Consider the following 17,671-nt stretch of genomic DNA (forward strand, 5'->3'; position numbering starts at 1 on the left):
GCCAAGCAGCGGGTGCTAGAGCCTGCACACATGAATACCAAATAGGTATACTACGGGATAGGACCTTTGAAGTAGTAAGTCCAGATTGATTACGCATCTACAGATGGAGGTAATGTGAGTTTGGTTGTTTGGGAGACAGGGTGTATTAACACCAAAGTCTTTCACTTTTTACCTCCAAAAACAGCGTTTGACTACAAGGCTCCCCTTACTGTGGTCCATGAGAAACGGTAGTTACCCTTTAATAGGGTAATGGCAAATGAGCGCTTGTAACGTTAATGTGGAAAATGGATATGTTAACCTGCAGTATGACCATTTCTAAGAGCATATTGGTAACTGAATGTGTTTGATCAAAGTTGCTTTGTACGAGTGGATACAACCTATTCATAAGACTTTGACTGTGAATATGGTTCACGATGGGATAAGGTATTTTGTACTTTAGAGAATTAAATCATGTGCGATAATTTATGCATGCTGCCTGTTTGGCACAGTGAGATTAGCTGATCAAGTAAAGCTCTGGTTTTCAACATTAATTTGTGTTCACGGAATGAAGGGAAGAAGAGCACCTGATCATGATGGGTGCATATGTACACTAGGACTATGATGATTATTGTACTGCATAATTGTATGTCTTCTTTCTCCTTTCAATCTCCTTACAGGCGGAATTTTTTCATACAAAAGGAAGGGAGATAAGTATACTTCCCATTATTATTATTATTATTATTATTATTTTCATGAAAGTTACAGCTTTCTGTGCCGTCAAAAAAATATAGGACAAGTGTCGGTCAACACCAGGGAGGGAATATTTATTGTGCCCTGACGAAAGCCCAGGACCTTTATGGCCAATTTTCAGATCTGAAACATGTTGGCAATATATTAGGGTCATAGGACCATAACCTCCATAAAGACACGTTTTTATTTTATTTTATGTTCCACAATGTCCCGGTGAATAAAAGGTATACCTGGGGAATGGAGTAGGAATTTTATCTTTAAGTCCCCCTGGCCTACATCTCTTAAGAGCTCCCTGAAATACGGTTGAGCCCACCCTGACCATTAGGAGTTAGGGCGAACCCGATGATGAAGCATGACACCATGGTGTGTGAAGGTTAAATAACAAAAAAGGAATTGCTTTCTTTCCGCATTTAGCGACGTACGCCACATAAGGATTAAAGTAGCTTCCAGAGCACCATCTTGTCTGGATACAACATTAGTAGCATATTTCTAGTAGGGAGGAGGTATCCACGTCAAAAACCTCTCTTACCCTTCATCTGCCGGTGGAGGGATCTCCACTGCCAGATGTGGTTTACAACATCTTTTAAGTCCTAATCTGAGCTTAATTTCTCTAAAGTGCCATTTGGACTGAATTCAAAGACAGTGTCTTCTGAGCCACTCGTAGAGCCCAAAAGTATAAGGGCCTGTGGTGTTGACATGCCCCATCAGCCGTAAGCTGCCAAAATATTACAATGTTCTTCTCATATGTGTGTGTGTGAGGCCGGTGTCAAGCAGTCTTGGCCTCGAAGGCCGTACTTAAGGTGAAGATATCCTTCCTCTGAGTTTGAATCAATCCGGACATTTTCAAGCAGTGCTCCTGTGCACCGCTAGGTGATGCTGTGCTACTCCATGTTGACAAAGAGTTGGGCAGCATATAAGCACCACCCTGCATATTGACATCAGTTCTTTTCATTCCTCAATTGTATACGCAGATCTGGAGCTTCCCTCTCTTTTGTTTGTTGACAAATTCTTTTAGCAAATCTTTCCAGTGTATAAGGGTCCACCCTCGTTGCCATCTAAGTCCTTCAAGCTGGTTGTATGACGGAACCCTGCATGCATTTACTCCGCATGCCTTTACAACGCAGTCACTACTCCACCTGCAACGTTACCACGCTTTGCATTACCACTCGAGTCGCTACAAAGACTTGCTTTACGGGGCGCTGGACTTTGGAATAGTATAAATTGCTATTCCAACTCCAGTTTACACAACAGAAGGGAAGATGTTGGACTTAAAAATCCAACACAAGTCCAACAACGTACCCCCTACAGCAAGTCACTGTAACAACTTGCATTTGTAAAGTAACACACGGTAATGTCGCAGGTGGGGTAGTGACATTGTTGTAAAGGCTGGTTGCTGTTCTGCGGCAGGATAAAGGATGTTTCCCTTTCAAACCTGCCTCGGGTTCGGCATGACTATGGCACAGACTTCTGCTCTGACTCCAAGAACTGCATCTCTTTGCTCTTCACTGATGTCAATCCTAACATCACTGGCTCCAGAGGTCGAGCTGACTCCAATATCCATGCTCAAGCTGAATTCAATTTGACCCCAACTGAGCTCGCACCTTGATACACGCTCTCAGTAAGCTGTGTCTCTTCCATGGAACCTTTCTCAGAGAGTTCATCACCTTTTTTGGTCAGATTCTGATCAGCTTGACAATGATGACAGAGGTGATGGGGATGATTAATGCCCACACTATAATTATGCTGACATTTCCATGAACTTACAAGAGGCGACTGGACTGGATACCCCCGGGAACACAGGGTTAGTGTCGCCCTGCAGAAGAGAGTGCATCTTTTGCCGTGGCAATAAAATGTGCAGCTAAAGTCCTGTATTTGCAACTACTCACAGTGGAAGTGAAGTATACTGGAGGAAGTTGTGCACCTGGGGCTGGCTTCATCTGAGCCCCTACTCCCATTTAGTAAAACCCTTATGGGAAAAGCCCAGCTCTTGCCCACCAGTAAACAGGAAGGTGGGCAAACGGAACAGTCCGACACCAGGGGACCCAGATTCCTTACTCATAGCTCGACTCTGAAAGTTTGGTGGTCTAAGCTTCCACCAGTAAGGTTAAGCCAAGTACATTTTCTAGGACACCTTTGGGCTTGGAGTCAAACAGTATCGAGGCTTTCAGAAAGCAGATGTTCTCCTCCGCCAGCTTTACATTGGGTTAAGTCAATACAGTGTGCCTGTTAGGTCATGTATGCATGCCCTTTGGGATATGGCCAGTGTGATCTTGCTGGCAGTCCCAGACAAGTTACCGGACTCTTTGTCTCAAACTATTCAGGACAGCCAATATGCAGCCAAGTATGTCATCCAGACTGGCCTCTACTCAACGGACTGCTTGGGGCGTGCAGTGGGCACTATTGTGGTGCTCCATTTCCATGCATGGAGATCTATTGACTTCTCTGGGAATATGCATATGCGTTTTGATGGGTCCCACTTTTTCGGTGAAAATGGTTTGATGAAAGCAGAGACACATCGTTTTTCTTGGGCTTCTCAAAACTTGCCTGGCAATTTCTGCAGCAGTTCTGATTCTTTCAAGGCTACTCTAGAGGGCTAGCATAAAGGCACTGCCAAGCCCTACCACTATTACCAAAACAGTTACCCTAGCCCGCTTGTGCCCTTGCATGGGATCCAGCTGACATTGCACTGGTCTCCAAGAACAATGCTCCACTCAGTCAGCCCTCCCCGCGGCATCACCTCCCAGTTGCTTTAGTTCACCCTTAGCTGCACACAGCTACTATGTAGAAGGCAGGATCTGACATTTTATTCCAGGTTGGCGGACCATCACTTCTGACTGATGGATCCTTCAAATTGCTCACCAGGGCTATGCCCCACCATTCGTTTCTGACTCATTTCAACATCCTCCGACTTCAGAGCTGTTTTCAGAGCAGTATTTTACCATTGCGCTTCAATAATTGCAGGCTCCATTGGCCAACGGGGTCACTGAGAGGTTTCTGACCTCAGAAGTAGAGATGAGTTGCTACTCTTGCTACTTCCTTGTGCTGAAGAAGGACACCGGCCTTTGTCCTATTTTCAATCTTTGCTCTATGAGTTCTTTCCTCCGGAGGCTACATTCAAAATGCTTACTTTGGCTCAAGTTCTGTCTGCCCTGAATCCAGGATACTAGATGTTTGCCCTGGACCTGTACAAAGCCATTTTACCATGTCTGCCCAGCAGTCCCATGAACTCTACCTGTGGTTTAAGGTAGGCTAGGAGCATTTTTGTTTTCTGTGCTCCCCTACACCCTTACCAGCACCCCTCTTGTGTTCACAAAAAGTGATGTTGTTGGTTGCAGTGCACCTTCGGAGGTTGGGTATACCAATTTTCCCCTACCTCAATGACTGGCTGCTGAAGGCTCACCAGTTGTGGACCACCTCCAAATGAGGCTGGGGTCCTCACTCAACAAATCAAAGTTGAATTTGACTCTTATGCAGGGGCTCCCTTTCTTGGGGACATTCTGGATACCGTGCTGTTCAGGACTTTTTCTCCATCACAATGAGTCCAGAGCATTTGGGCTATGACCCTGATGTTTCAGTCTCAGTCCTGGATCTCAATGAGAGAAGCTCTGAGACTTCTTAGCCAGTTGGCCTCATGCATTCTGATTGCCTCCTGCGCCAAGTGGAATATGGAGGCTCTGCAGTGAGAACTAAAGAGTCAGTGGGTCTAGCACCATGCAGACCTGTCAGACCCTCATACCGCTCTCGGTATGAGGGGGAGGCTAGACTCGCCTATAGGATGGCGGTCAAAGCGTACCATAATAACATTCTTGGGGCTAAAAAAGATTATCTTGCTAGAAGGATTGAGGCGGCTTCAAATTCATCTAAGGAGATCTTCACGGTGGTGAGGGAATTCACGGCTCCTAGATCTCACCTCCATCATGTAGTGCCATCTGAGTCGTGGACCAGTGACCTCGCCAGGTTTTTTACGGATAAAAGTAGATCTATCCAGGCTTCCTTCCCAGAAGGGTCCGCCGAAGGGTCTCCTCGTTTCGGGGTGGGACGTGTTCCATCAGTTACGCCAGCCGTTGTTTTGGCGGATTTCCCTCCTGTTACCCCCGAGGCCTCTATCATTCTTCTGGCCAGTCTTAAATCTGGCTCGCCATTAGATCCTTGTCCGGCCAAATTTTTGGCCAGGATGGCGCCGTCGTTGAATCCCCTGGTGAACCCCCTTCTGAATTTATCCTTGAGGGAGGGAAGGCTCCCTCGGCCCTGGAAAAGAGCGATGGTGGTCCCTCTCCTCAAAAAGCCTGGATTGGACACCGAAGTTTTGGCCAACTATAGGCCAATCTCTCTTCTCCCGGCCCTGGCGAAGCTTACGGAGAAGCATGTGCACGGCATTCTCGCGGACTTCCTAGAATCAAATAACCTACTGCACCCCTCGCAATCTGGATTCCGGCCCAATCTGAGCACGGAGACGGCTCTTCTTGAGGTGTCAGAGGTTATCCGGGAGACATTGGACGCAGGAGGGAAGGCCATGCTTGTCATGCTGGACCTGTCGGCGGCCTTCGACACCGTCCCCCATGAGGCGCTTCTCGCCAGACTCTATGACATCGGGCTGAGGGGGACGGTGTTTAATTGGTTTACATCGTTTCTGGAGGACCGTCGACAAACGGTCTGGGCCTCCCCACGCTCCGCTGAGATGCCGCCATTGGGAGTCGGAGTTCCACAGGGCTCTGTGTTGAGCCCGACTCTCTTTAACATCTTTATGACCCCTCTGGCAGCACTGGTGGAGGCTTTTGGGGCCCAGATCGTGTCCTATGCAGATGACACGCAACTTCTGTTCACCTGCAGGAAAGATCAGCCATTCGATGGGGAGAGTATACGGGGGTGCCTGGAGAGGGTCTTTGACTGGTTCCAGCGGAACGGCCTTAAGGCCAACTCCAGTAAATCGGAGGTTCTGCTCTTCGGTTGCGCCTCGGATCCGGAATGGCGTGAGTGGTGGCCAGCGGACATGTGTCCTCCCGCTCAGTCATCTATGGTTGCCAAAAATTTGGGAGTCCGGTTTGATAATAACCTTTCGTTCAAATCGCACATTCTCAGCCTGACAGGCACCTGCTTCGGCATCCTAAAGATGCTCCGGAAGTTCTTACCACTACTTACGGAGGAGCATAGAAAGATCACTGTCCAAGCTCTAATAGGATCTAGATTGGACTATGCTAATGCCCTCTATCTAGGGCTTCCGGACTACCTGATCCAGCGGTTGCAAGTGGTGCAGAACTCCGCGGCCCGCGCCATTTTCGGCCTTCATAGGCGGGCTAGAACATCCGGGTTGTTGCAGTCACTTCATTGGCTGCCCATCCGAAAGCGGATTATGTTTAAAACGCTGACTCTGGTGCATAAAGCACTTTTTGGCCAGGGAGCAAAGTATCTGCAGCGCAGGCTGGCTTTCTATCGCCCGGCACGCTCATTGCGCTCGGAAACTCTGTTCATGGCCGTGGTCCCACGAGTGAGGAAGGCTCGCACCGGAGGTCGCTCTTTTAGCCTCAGGGCACCCCAGTTGTGGAATTCCTTGCCCCTTGCCCTACGCAGCACTCCCAGTCTGCTTCTGTTCAGAAAAAACCTTAAGACTTGGCTTTTTAATCTGTAGGCTGTTTTGTTTTCTCCTTCTGTTTTGTGTTTTTATCACTGTTATGTTTTTTAATTGCTGAGCTGCCAACATAAAGCGCCGGGACACTCTTCCTGAGTAGCCGTGCGCTATATAAATAAACTAATAACATAACATAACATAACATAACAGTTGTCATCCCGGTTACAGAGGAGACCACACCAGACCAGCAATTGTTGACTGCGATCTGACAAGAGGCAGACCCATCTCTCTACCCCATCCAAAGTTGACAGTGGCGTTGGATGCATCCCTGTTGGGCTGGGGTGGTCACCTCCTAGAGGAGAAGATCAAAGTTCTCTGGTAGAAACCCTGCCCCACATAAATATATTGCCATCCATAAAGGGAAGGCTAGTGCACGTTCTCACAGACAGCACCACCGTCATTTGGTATTGCAACAAACAGGGCTGATTTGGGTTCTAGGTCCAGTGCCAGGAGGTGCTACACATTTGGAGTTAGCTGGAGTGTCAGAGTAGACAAGCTAAGCCGGTGGAACATGACAGCTCAAGATCACAAACTGTGGCTGGCCCCCAAGGTGGCACAGAGCATCTTCGAACAGTGGTGGAAAACCTGACTAGATCTGTTCTCCATTACCGAGAACACACAGTGCCGCAACTGTTGTGCATTGGAGTTAGTTCCCAAGTATGCTTCCCTTGGAGAAACATTCAGGCTACCGTGGATCACAGAACTCCAGGACGTCTTTCTGCCACTGCCTCTCCTGCACCCAGTTCTGAAAAGGATCTGAAAGGCCAGGCCCAAGTCATCCTATTCACTCCAGAATGGCCCAGGAAAGTGTTCACCATGCCGTTCCAGTTTGAACCCAGCCATATGCAAATCAGTCTTGACCCTGTGGGAACAGTCCAGCCCGAACTGCCAAGCTAGGTCCTCCCTGGACTGGAAACAAGCATCCTAGGACCAATTTCGGGCTTTCAGCCCTCATCAGACAAGATAGCTTGATTCCAGTGGCATGGAGAGCTCAGGACTCACGTCTGAGCATACCCGTCCCACTCGGGGTGAAAAATGCAAAAACAACAACATGGCTTGGCAGTTCGGGTTGAACTGATCCCACGAGGCACAGGGTCAAGACTGATTTGCATGTGGCCATGTCTGAACTGGGGTGGTGTGGTGAGCAAAATAACGATGGATTAAACCCAGATCTGTGACTGGGGGTGAATGTTTTGCCAATGTGCAACATTCCGTCCATCACCTTGTGTGTTTTGCTGTTCGCCCTATGTGGGAAGGGTATTCCCAGACGTGGGTCCCGTGCTCACTATGCCACTGGAGTCAAGCTATCCTGGCTGATTACGGCTGATAGCCAGAAACCGGTCCTAGGATGCTTATATTCAGGTCCCGGCGAAGACCTGGCTTGGCAATTCCGGTTGGACTGTTCCCATGAGGCACAGGGTCAAGACTGATTTGCAAATGGCCATGTCTGAACTGGGGTGGTGGGGTGAGCAAAATAACGATGGAATAAACCCAGATCTGTGACTGGGTGTGAATGTTTTGCCAATATGCAACATTCCGTCCATCACCTTGTGTGTTTTGCTGTTCGCCCTATGTGGGAAGGGTATGCCCAGACGTGGGTCCCGTGCTGACTACGCCACTGGAGTCAAGCTATCCTAGCTGATGACGGCTGATGGCTAGAAACCGGTCCTAGTATGCTTGTTTCCGGTCCAGGGAAGACATGGCTTTGCAGTTCGGGTTGACTGTTCCCATGTGGCACAGGATTAAGACTGATTTGCATATGTCTGAACTATGGTGGCGTGGTGAGCAAAATAACGATGGATTAAACCCAGATCTGTGACTGGGGGTGAATGTTTTGCCAGTGTGCAACATTCCGTCCATCACCTTGTGTGTTTTGCTGTTCGCCCTATGTGGGAAGCGTATGCCCAGACGTGGGTCCCATGCTCACTACGCCACTGGAGTCAAGCTATCCTGGCTGATGACGGCTGATTGCCAGAAACCGGTCTTAGGATGCTTTTTTCCAGTCCAGGGAAGTCATGGCCTGGCAGCTCAGGTTGGACTGTTCCCATGAGGCACAGGGTCAAGACTGCTTTGCCTATGGCCATGTCTGAACTGGGGTGGCGTGGTGACCACAATAACGATGGATTACACCCAGATCTGTGACTGGGGGTGACTATTTTGCCAATGTGCAACATTCCGTCCAGCACCTTGTGTGTTTTGCTGTTCGCCCTATGTGGGAAGGGTATGCCAAGACGTGGGTCCGGTGCTCACTACTCCACTCAAGTCAAGCTATCCCGGCTGATGACGGCTGATAGCCAGAAACCGGTCCTAGGATGATTGTTTCTGTGACTGGGGGTGAATGTTTTGCCAATGTGCCACATTCCGTCCATCACCTTGAGTGTTTTGCTGAGATTTATAGAAGCACATGCTTCTGTAGGAGTCAATAACCGAATTGACTCTAAACAGCCCAATTACATAGGAAGCACCAATATCAGACAATGCAGAGCTTGTGTAGTTAGGCTTCCTGATCTGCTTCAACACTTTGGTGCAAAATCAACAAAATCATCAGCTGATTGGTGAAAATAAGGATGACAAGGTACACCAGTTATAAATAGCCAGCCAGTTGTGCTTCAGTGTGATTTTGTTCAGGGACACCCCAACTTTGTCCTTTTTGGTAGTTGTTGCTTCAAACAGAGAAACGATTTTGTATTGTATTGGTTCTTCTCCCTAGGTAAGGAGGCGCAATTTGAAAACATCATGGGGAGAAACACTTATCCTTTCACCTCCACCAATATAGTTGTTGAAAATGTATGTTTTCTGTAGGGTTGCCACAGATTGTTTTACTTTTTTGACTGAACACTATTTTTGCATTTTGTAGAGCTCTGTGCCCCTTACCTTTGCTAACCAGTGGTAAATGTGCCTGTGCTTCCCCTTTCAACATGTGGAAATTCGTATATTCCTAATTGGTATATTCGGCTTACCTATTAGTCTCTAGTATGTGGTACAAAGTATACCCAGGTTCTGTAAGTTAAATGTCAGTTATGGACAGCATCGCCCATTGTGTTATCCACTCCAGTGACAATGCATACATGACTGCAGGTCAACCATATGTGACATAGCTGTGCAGTTCTCAAACTGCAGGATCATTCTTTAACCCCTTCCGCGCTCATGACGAGCTCAGCTCGTCATGAGTTGTACCGCTCGCACGCTCATGACGAGCTCAGCTCGTCATGTAACGCGGCTTTTTAAAAAACGCAGCGCGCAGCGGGAAAACCGCTAGCGCGCATGCGGTTAAAATGAAGCAGTTTTGACATGTTGAAACCTTCCATTTAAATATTAATTAGCCACTCCTAAGCAGGTCTTATTGCTCATAAGGCAGGGTGTGTAGCACCTAAAAGTAGGTTGTGTACATACTTACTATTCTACGTGCCGTTAGTGTGAAAAAGGCCAAAAAGCTGGCTGCCTCATAGGAAGGCACTTAGTTATATCATTACATATGATAATGCTAATTTTCTTCATGAAAGCAGCTCCAAAAATAATTTAGGAACTCTTTTTTTTATAGTTATTCATAATTCAATTTTGTATAACTATTAAGGGAATTGTACTTTTTGAAAGTTACGTTTTCCCTGCCTGATTTCCCTGAAAGCTAATCTGAATGTTGCTCTCCAGCTTCTGCCAGCCAGCAATTATCATTTGAATAGATGTGAATGAGGTGTGAATTTAGTCCCAGGACAGGGGAAAAGGCCTTGGGTGTAGAAAGTGTTGTTGTGCTCATGACAGGATGGCCTGTGGCTAGGGCCAGAAAAGTAATTAACTCCAAAGAGGCTTACTTTGTTAGAAGCAGGTGCAGCTAACATCTATAGGTGCACCCATCTATGTCACCTGCGCCAGACCGGTCCAAATTACATTGGGCCTGCCCGAGTGTCACAACCTGCTTGACAAGTCTTCTAGGCCTTTACATATTTTAGTATTAGATGTGGGAGGATACTAGGATTACCATAGTATGCACGCCACACACATCCAGCCCTCATAGCCTAGTTTTGGGTGACAAAGACGTTTAGCATCTTTATAATTCCCAAAGGTTAGCCCCGGAAACCTTTATCTGGGAGTTCTCAGGGGTCATTTCCATCCACTCATACATATGGCATCTGCAGGCACCCACTTCAGAACACACCAGGACCAGTGGAAGTTCAGAAGAGGACTGAAACTGCTGTCTGTGACCACAGAAGAGCCTAGAACACTGGACCTACTCCCTCTCTTATACCTAGGACAAAAAAGTGGACTCGAAGGGCCATAAGGCTGATATCCTTTTAAAGCTACAGGGACACAATAAGCTAGAACAGGCCTTTTGCTGCAACTACCCAGGTGACCAGTGGTCACTGGGCATAGACTGAACTTGTCTGTTGGCTTCTGCCCGCTAAGTCTCTAAGTACCTTCTTTGAGGTTCTTGGGGGCTTAAGTGTACTCCTGTGGTGGATTGGGACATAAAGGACTAAGGACAGAAGGACAAACCAGGTTAATGTATTCAACATGCACTCCATCTCAGTCAGTGTCAGATTACGCCTTTGCCCTATTCTATTTTGACAAATAACTTTATGCTTTTGGTGCTACCTCTACTTAAAACCTTTTTTTAAAATCATATCTCTGGTTCCCTTTTTTGGATTTTTGACATTTTGGTGTAATTTTGTTTATTTAAATTTTACTCTATTTTCTAATTAGTTTTGAGATTTTTATTGTTTTGCATTTCAACTTCATTACTGTTTTAGCATTACATAAACACTTTACACATTGTCACAAGCCTGTCAGCTCTGTTCCAGCTCCGGTTAATTTAGTTACTTTAGTGTTTTAGCCTCGCAAGGATTGTGGTTATTACCTGAGAGGGGTACATACTCCCCTACACTTATATCCCAATTTTTTATACTGGTCTGGATGCTTTTCTATTGGGGTGTAGTAATGGTAGTAATGAAATGCTGAAAACTCTTTCTGATGTCCTCCCTGATCTCTCCAAGGCAGCAGTAAGCAGCTGAAGCATCTAATACTGATTTCTGTCCTGGAGTCCATGAACAAAGAGGTGCGAGGATGTGCACTACTAGGCTCTATTTAGTCTACCTTTTCCTGAGTCATGAGAAATGTCTTTGTTCTCCAGATGTATGGCAAAGAGATCTCTGTGAAGGCCACCATCTATCAGCTTACTTTATGAAAGTCCACCAGGGCTAATCATAATATTTATATGCTGCCCCTCAAATTAAAGAAGCAGGACTGACACCCCAGCAGAGATTTCAGAGCATCTTACTCAGTCTGGGTGAATTATTTTGTTCCACTATCTTGCGTTTAGGGTTCTATTATAGACCCATTGACCTATTTGTAGTGGTGTAATTGTGTGGCATTCCTTTTCTTCATCCTCTTCCACATCCCCTCCATCTTGTTTCTCCAGCGTTCTTGGAAGAAGTGCTAGAATTAATGGTTTTGGGGCTATTAAGCCAGTTACTCTGCAGATGAGAAAATCGGTACACATTATTTAGTGGTGGGAAGGCAACACAATGTCTGTGTTCTATGCAAATAAGTAAATGAGCCTCAGTCTCTTAATGTTTGCCTCCTGGCCATCAAATCATGGCTCCAGAAGATTGACTTGTAAGCACTTCCTGTGTCTGGTACCTACTAAGTATAGATAGGCTCCCATAGCAGAAGGGAGACATGTCCCCATTAGTATGATTCCAGCAGCTCTCTAGTTGCAGCTATATATAACCAGGGTGCTCTCCTGTCACATGCATCACTGTTGTACCTCACAAGAGTGCACACAGGTGACTGAGTTTGATGCTATTCACCATACCAATAAAATGAACAGATATGTAGAAATAGCAACAACAACCATAAATGTTCTCTTTCGTCACTGAGGGCTCCCAAGCAAAGACCTGGCTAGACATAGATGATTTGACCAGTCAAAACATGTTACTCTTGGGTTAGCATTGGGCACTCATTCCCTTCTATTTTCTTTCTTTGTTTCTTACTCATTTCATTAATAAGGCCACTGGCCTAAGATATACCATGATCATAGGGGCATCCTGTTGGCTAAATCAACCTTGATTCCCAGACCTGTTACTTCTGGTGATGAAGCCTCTTGTTTGCTCCTGTCCTGTTTTGATGTATTATCATGTATTATCACATGAGCGCCAACTTCTCAATCTTCCATACTCGAGCTCCTTGGTCACTGAGAACCTGACACAGGACCACCCGAGTTTGCCAACGTCCAACATGAATCTGGATGTTCCAAGAAAAAAAGATCTACCGGGGCACAGTGTCAAACCAAATGGCAGAGTTTCTGTCTGGTTCCAATAGGGTACTAAAGATATCCTTACAGACCTTTCAGGGCAAACCACAATGATCACACTACATTTCATGGATTACTTAAATAACCCGCAGGTCCAGAGCCAACCTATTTGTGATTCTTTACAGGCCCTTAGAAGTCCTGACTACAGGTGATATTAGAAAAGTGACCTAGAAAAACGCTTTTTATTGGCTGTCACATTGGCTTTAGCACCAAGACGCCTCGGCAATAGTGCGCTCTTTAAATAACTCAGTCAGTCAGTGGTCAGTGAGCTACAAGTTCTGGCATGTTATGAATTTTACAGTGTTGTGAATGTTACAGGTTGTTGTTGTCCATTAGCCTATTCTAAGGTAGTGCTTTCCTCCTCCTTTACAAATATTTGCTAATGAAGGATGGAATCATAGTGAATGCTCTGAGATGTTTCAACATGTACCAAGAGGGAACAGAGATGTGATGCTACTCCGACAGGTTCTTTCTCATGCACCAAGGCTCCTCATCCCTCTTCTGGTGACTGATAAATGGCATCCTCTAGCCCTCAATGTAGTACATCTGCTGTTTTTCCTCTCGTGGCATGCATCCACATGCAGAAAATAAATAAGAGGCGAGATGGCATTTGCCATTTTCTCCATGCTGTTTACCTCTAGCAGTCTAGAGGGATACCTGTGCATGTCATGCTAACTAGTAATGTGAAGTTCAGGGCTGAAACTCATTTTAGCCAGGTGTTTCTGAAGAACATGTTTGTCTATAATAGTGATCATACGTTTACCTGCCTCTTCTAAAGTCTTCATGTACTGTGTCCTTCTCATGACTCTAAAGTAATGGGGACTGTACATACCTGTAAGTGACCCGTACGCAACAGCGAGGTACATGCTGAGGCTGAACTTGCAGGCGTGTAGCACCCCCACCCCACAACAAATGAAAGCATTTACTGTCCTAGAAATGTTTTGGAACAATGACCTGGGCAACCTATGAGACTGATAGAAGAGAGGACAATGATTACTTGTACAGACTCGCTAGGGTGAGTGTGAATTACTAACCTGATGACTTTTTCTAACTGCATGACTTGCTGTGACCGTATGACTAGGGGGAATGTCATTGGGAACAGGGTCTTTATTTTGAGGAGTGGTCTGGTTCATTAGAATGAAACTTGAAGGAGAAATCTGCTTGATCTTTGTGGTAATGGCAGTGGAACGTATGTGTGTACCCTCAGAGGGGATCAGTCCAGGCCACCGACATTTTCAGAGCGGTGTGCACGTTTCCTGGCTATGTATAATATGGAAAAGGGCTTATTTGAGTGCAAGGGAAGAAGGGCGCGGAAACGGGGCCATTTAATTTGGTGTCCTCCGTCTCTGGATGGATGGGGACCCTGGAACAGGATTTTGGTGGGTAGTCGAAGAAGTTTCTATAGTTGGAAGGGAGCTCCATCCACGTTATAGGCTTTCCCCTTTTTTTAGTATGACTAAAGTACTATTAACCTGTGGTTGGAAAGGAGTTTTATGTATGGACTGTAGTATTATGTGCGATTTTGATAGATACATTGGGGTTTAATCATGTATGTACTTTACTGAACTTAATGTATATCTTAGGTGTATTAGAGTTGGAAAATATCTGCTTATTGTGTAAAAATGTGGAGGATGATGTTTCGTGTGAGTTACATTTGTGATACTGCTATATTGGTTAGGTACTGTATATATGTTTTAGTCCCTACTCTTTTTTTTAGCTATTTATTGATATCTTATTTGTTGCTACAAAATCTGGTTGATTCTGATTATTTATTGCTTCTCATACCACAAGAAAATAAACATTTTTTTAAAGAAAAGGAATGACACTTATATAAAGAGACTTCCATGTCCTGGGGAAGATTATTGTTATTATTATAGTGTAATTATCATTAAAAGATTGGTAATCAATGCAAAAGAAGACATGTCATACACATACATTAACCCATGCTAAAGTTACAGTACATCTTTAAAGTAAATAAACGTCAAACTGATATGATAACCAGAAATTAAAACATAATCTAGAGCATGTGTTAGAAAATGCAAGAAAAGGAACCACAGTAAAAAGGATACATTATCTCCATTTCCCCTTCCCTTTAGGCAAGGGCATTACCAAACAAGCGAAAACATTGCCAAATACAATGCATCATTGCCCATGTACTAAAAAAACGCAATCAGCGAAGTGGGCGACTGCGGGACGCCAAATCACCCTTGACATATGTGTTACTGGGAATGGTAAAAAGTGAGGGAAGGCCACTCATGAGGAAAACCAAAATGGCTATGCACATGACCGTGCTTGTACTGAGGGTGGTTTAGTCACCTCTGTGTGCTTCGGTGGGGCGTGAGGAGTCTCCAAAACAGTTAGTATGCAGAGAGTCAACTTACGTTATGGGGTTCCAGTGGATCCATCAGGTGTGAGACGGGGTCGCATTCTGTTACTAGAGGAAGAAGAAATGGAGAGAGGTTACTGTGGGTACAGGATACATATGCATGCCTGCCCTCAAAGTGCACATTTTAGGTGCACATGCCAACTTGCCCTTTTATTGGTCATAGTTTTATGCCCACCTTCTATGTAAGGGTCCTTGGTTTTCATGTCAATCTTGTGTTTTAGTACAGGGCCTGGGTATATATGCCAACCTGCCATGTTAGGTAAGTCCTTGGTATACCCTCTGGCTGTTTTGCGTAGTTCTTGAATCTGAAGCCAACCTGCCCTCTTGTGGAAGTCCCAAGTATTAATGAGGGTACGTGGTATACATGGTCTAGCGTAGACATGCTAATCTCCCTTTTAAGGGTCACATGTATCATTATTTCAAATAGCATAACCTAATTACAATTCTCTGTGAATCACAATTAGGTAATGGCTATTTGAATTTATGAAACTCCATGAGTTTCATTTAACCTTTCCTAATGGGTCGCAAATTGACCTATCTCATTAATAATAATGAAGCAGGTCGCAACTTGCGACCCATTAGGAATCGCTAAAATCGCAAGGATGGTGGCCTGCTGGTGTCAGCAGACCACTATGGCTATGATTGCTTTATATATAAAGCAATATTTTTTTTAATGCAGGCCGTTTCCCTTAAAGGAAAACAGGTTGCATTTATAAAAGAAATCTTTTAAGTTTTAATTTTTTTTCAAGAACAGGCAGTGGTCCATGGGGCCACTGTCTGCTCTTTTTTTTTTTTTTAAACAGATTTTATTGACTGAACACATATATATATTATGCAAAGCTCTGTCCTCCAGAGTCTACTGCCATCATCAATTTGTCAATACAGCTTCAGCAGTGTTCATATGCATAGATATACAATAACACAATGCAAGGAAAGAAACAAAATAATAAACACAACCCCCCCCACCCACCCAATCACAACCCCCCATGCACCGCTACTCGCTCCATACGCAGCATAACGACCATATATACAGCATGCCATGTACTCTAGCCACCAACCGTGGTACCATACAGTCCAACACTTCAGGGAGACCGGATGGCCCCTTCTTCTGGCGGGGGATCCAAGTCCAGCCCGCGGTAGTCTGCCCACCGCTTCCAAATTTTGTAGTGTTTCCTGGGACCACTGTCTGCTCTTAAACAACTTTTTTACAAACATTCACAAAGGGGAAGGGGTCACTTTGTTGTGTGGCGTTTTAAGCTCCGAGTGAATTTTCCCCGATTCATGCCCTTATATAGGTACAAATCAATCCCTTATTTAGACATAGCCCATGCAGACCAAATACAGGCATGGCTACTTCCACCTGTACCAAATGTCACAATGATTTCTTGAAAAATCGGCTTAAGCAGTTAGGGAACTTCCCCTTGCTTGAATATTGATTTGTCCAAGAACTCATGTACTTTGCAAAGAACAACTATTCCCTAGGGGTTCTTTCCTGACGTTATTATGCCGACTTTATGTCAATCTATGGCATTCCTAAACACCTTCAAGGTATAAATATACCTTCACTTGCTGTGGCAAACTACGGTGGTTCGGAGCCGTTCGACTATCTACTTGCCCGGCGCAGCTCGCTACAGCAAGTGCTGAAGGAAGCCGACCATTCAGCTGACGCACTGATCAAGAGGCTGCCTTTCTCTCGCCGAGAATCCAGCTCCGGTGTTTCCAAGTTCCCCTTGCGGGGTGTTGGGAAGTCAAGTCCTGAGACAGAGATACCAGACCTCCTTCATTCTACACCAAGGTATGGAGCTGATTAGAACCTAGAGAAACTTTTGGTAGATTCTTGGCAAAAACAACTAAACCTATGCTACTCAAAACGTACTTCTTCCAGCGTACTAGACTTAGGTTAGGTACATTGGGGTAGGCGTATTTAGAAGCACCAGTTGAGTATTTTAGTCAATGTTATTTATGTATGTATTTTGATATGGCTTAGAAACCATACAATGCTTTTATAATACTATTCTCGCTGTACACATTATTCTTTGCAGTCTGCTTAACGATTGTAGCAGTTCACATCTCTTGTATGAGAAAGAAGACTGTTCAATAAACCTTTTTTATTGAAAACGCCCGTCTCTCTATTTCTCTACAAGCTCTGTTTAAACGAAGCATGAACGATTGACTGAGTGAAATACTTATCTATTGTTTTCGCGACTCTAGAGATATATTTCTTATTCTTGGGAAACAAAGTTGTCATGTTTATGCAGTTGTCAGAAACTCATCCCTTCTTGTGAATTCGAGAAAGTTCCTAGTGACCTCTGAGCTAGCTGGCACTCATTATTAAGTTTAGTATATAGAGACCTAGTCGACCCCAGTCCTAGGTCTAATCTATAGGATATATTATTCCAATGTTCAGAGCCTATTGGGAATATAGGAACTACACTTGTGGACCCCTTCCTGTTTGCGAATGGTAAAATGAGAATGTTTTGCGACCGCATTTCAGTCGCTAAACAGTCTTACATACCACTGCGGTTCGGTAATAAGAAGGGACGTCCTAAACACGCCTCTTCCTAATACTGAATCGGTATGTATTCGCAATTCCAAATTGGAATTTGGTAACATATTACTAAAT

General features: G+C 45.1%; 1 protein-coding gene and 1 long non-coding RNA gene across 4 annotated transcripts in view; one reads left to right on the plus strand and one right to left on the minus strand.

Moving 5' to 3' along the window:
* LOC144756284 (uncharacterized) overlaps positions 1-17,671 on the plus strand; it is a 540,171-nt gene that overhangs the window by 283,826 nt on the left and 238,674 nt on the right. The gene's annotated exons all lie outside the window — the stretch shown is intronic.
* The window catches only part of LOC144756283 (uncharacterized), a 362,112-nt gene that overhangs the window by 252,293 nt on the left and 92,148 nt on the right, over positions 1-17,671 (minus strand). Inside the window, exon 6 of the mRNA XM_078645944.1 lies at positions 15,044-15,096. Coding sequence (XP_078502070.1) covers positions 15,044-15,096 — 53 coding nt within the window. The remainder of the gene's footprint in view (positions 1-15,043; positions 15,097-17,671) is intronic.

The sequence above is a fragment of the Lissotriton helveticus genome, chromosome 5_1 (assembly GCF_964261635.1).
Source record: "Lissotriton helveticus chromosome 5_1, aLisHel1.1, whole genome shotgun sequence".
Taxonomy (NCBI): domain Eukaryota; kingdom Metazoa; phylum Chordata; class Amphibia; order Caudata; family Salamandridae; genus Lissotriton; species Lissotriton helveticus.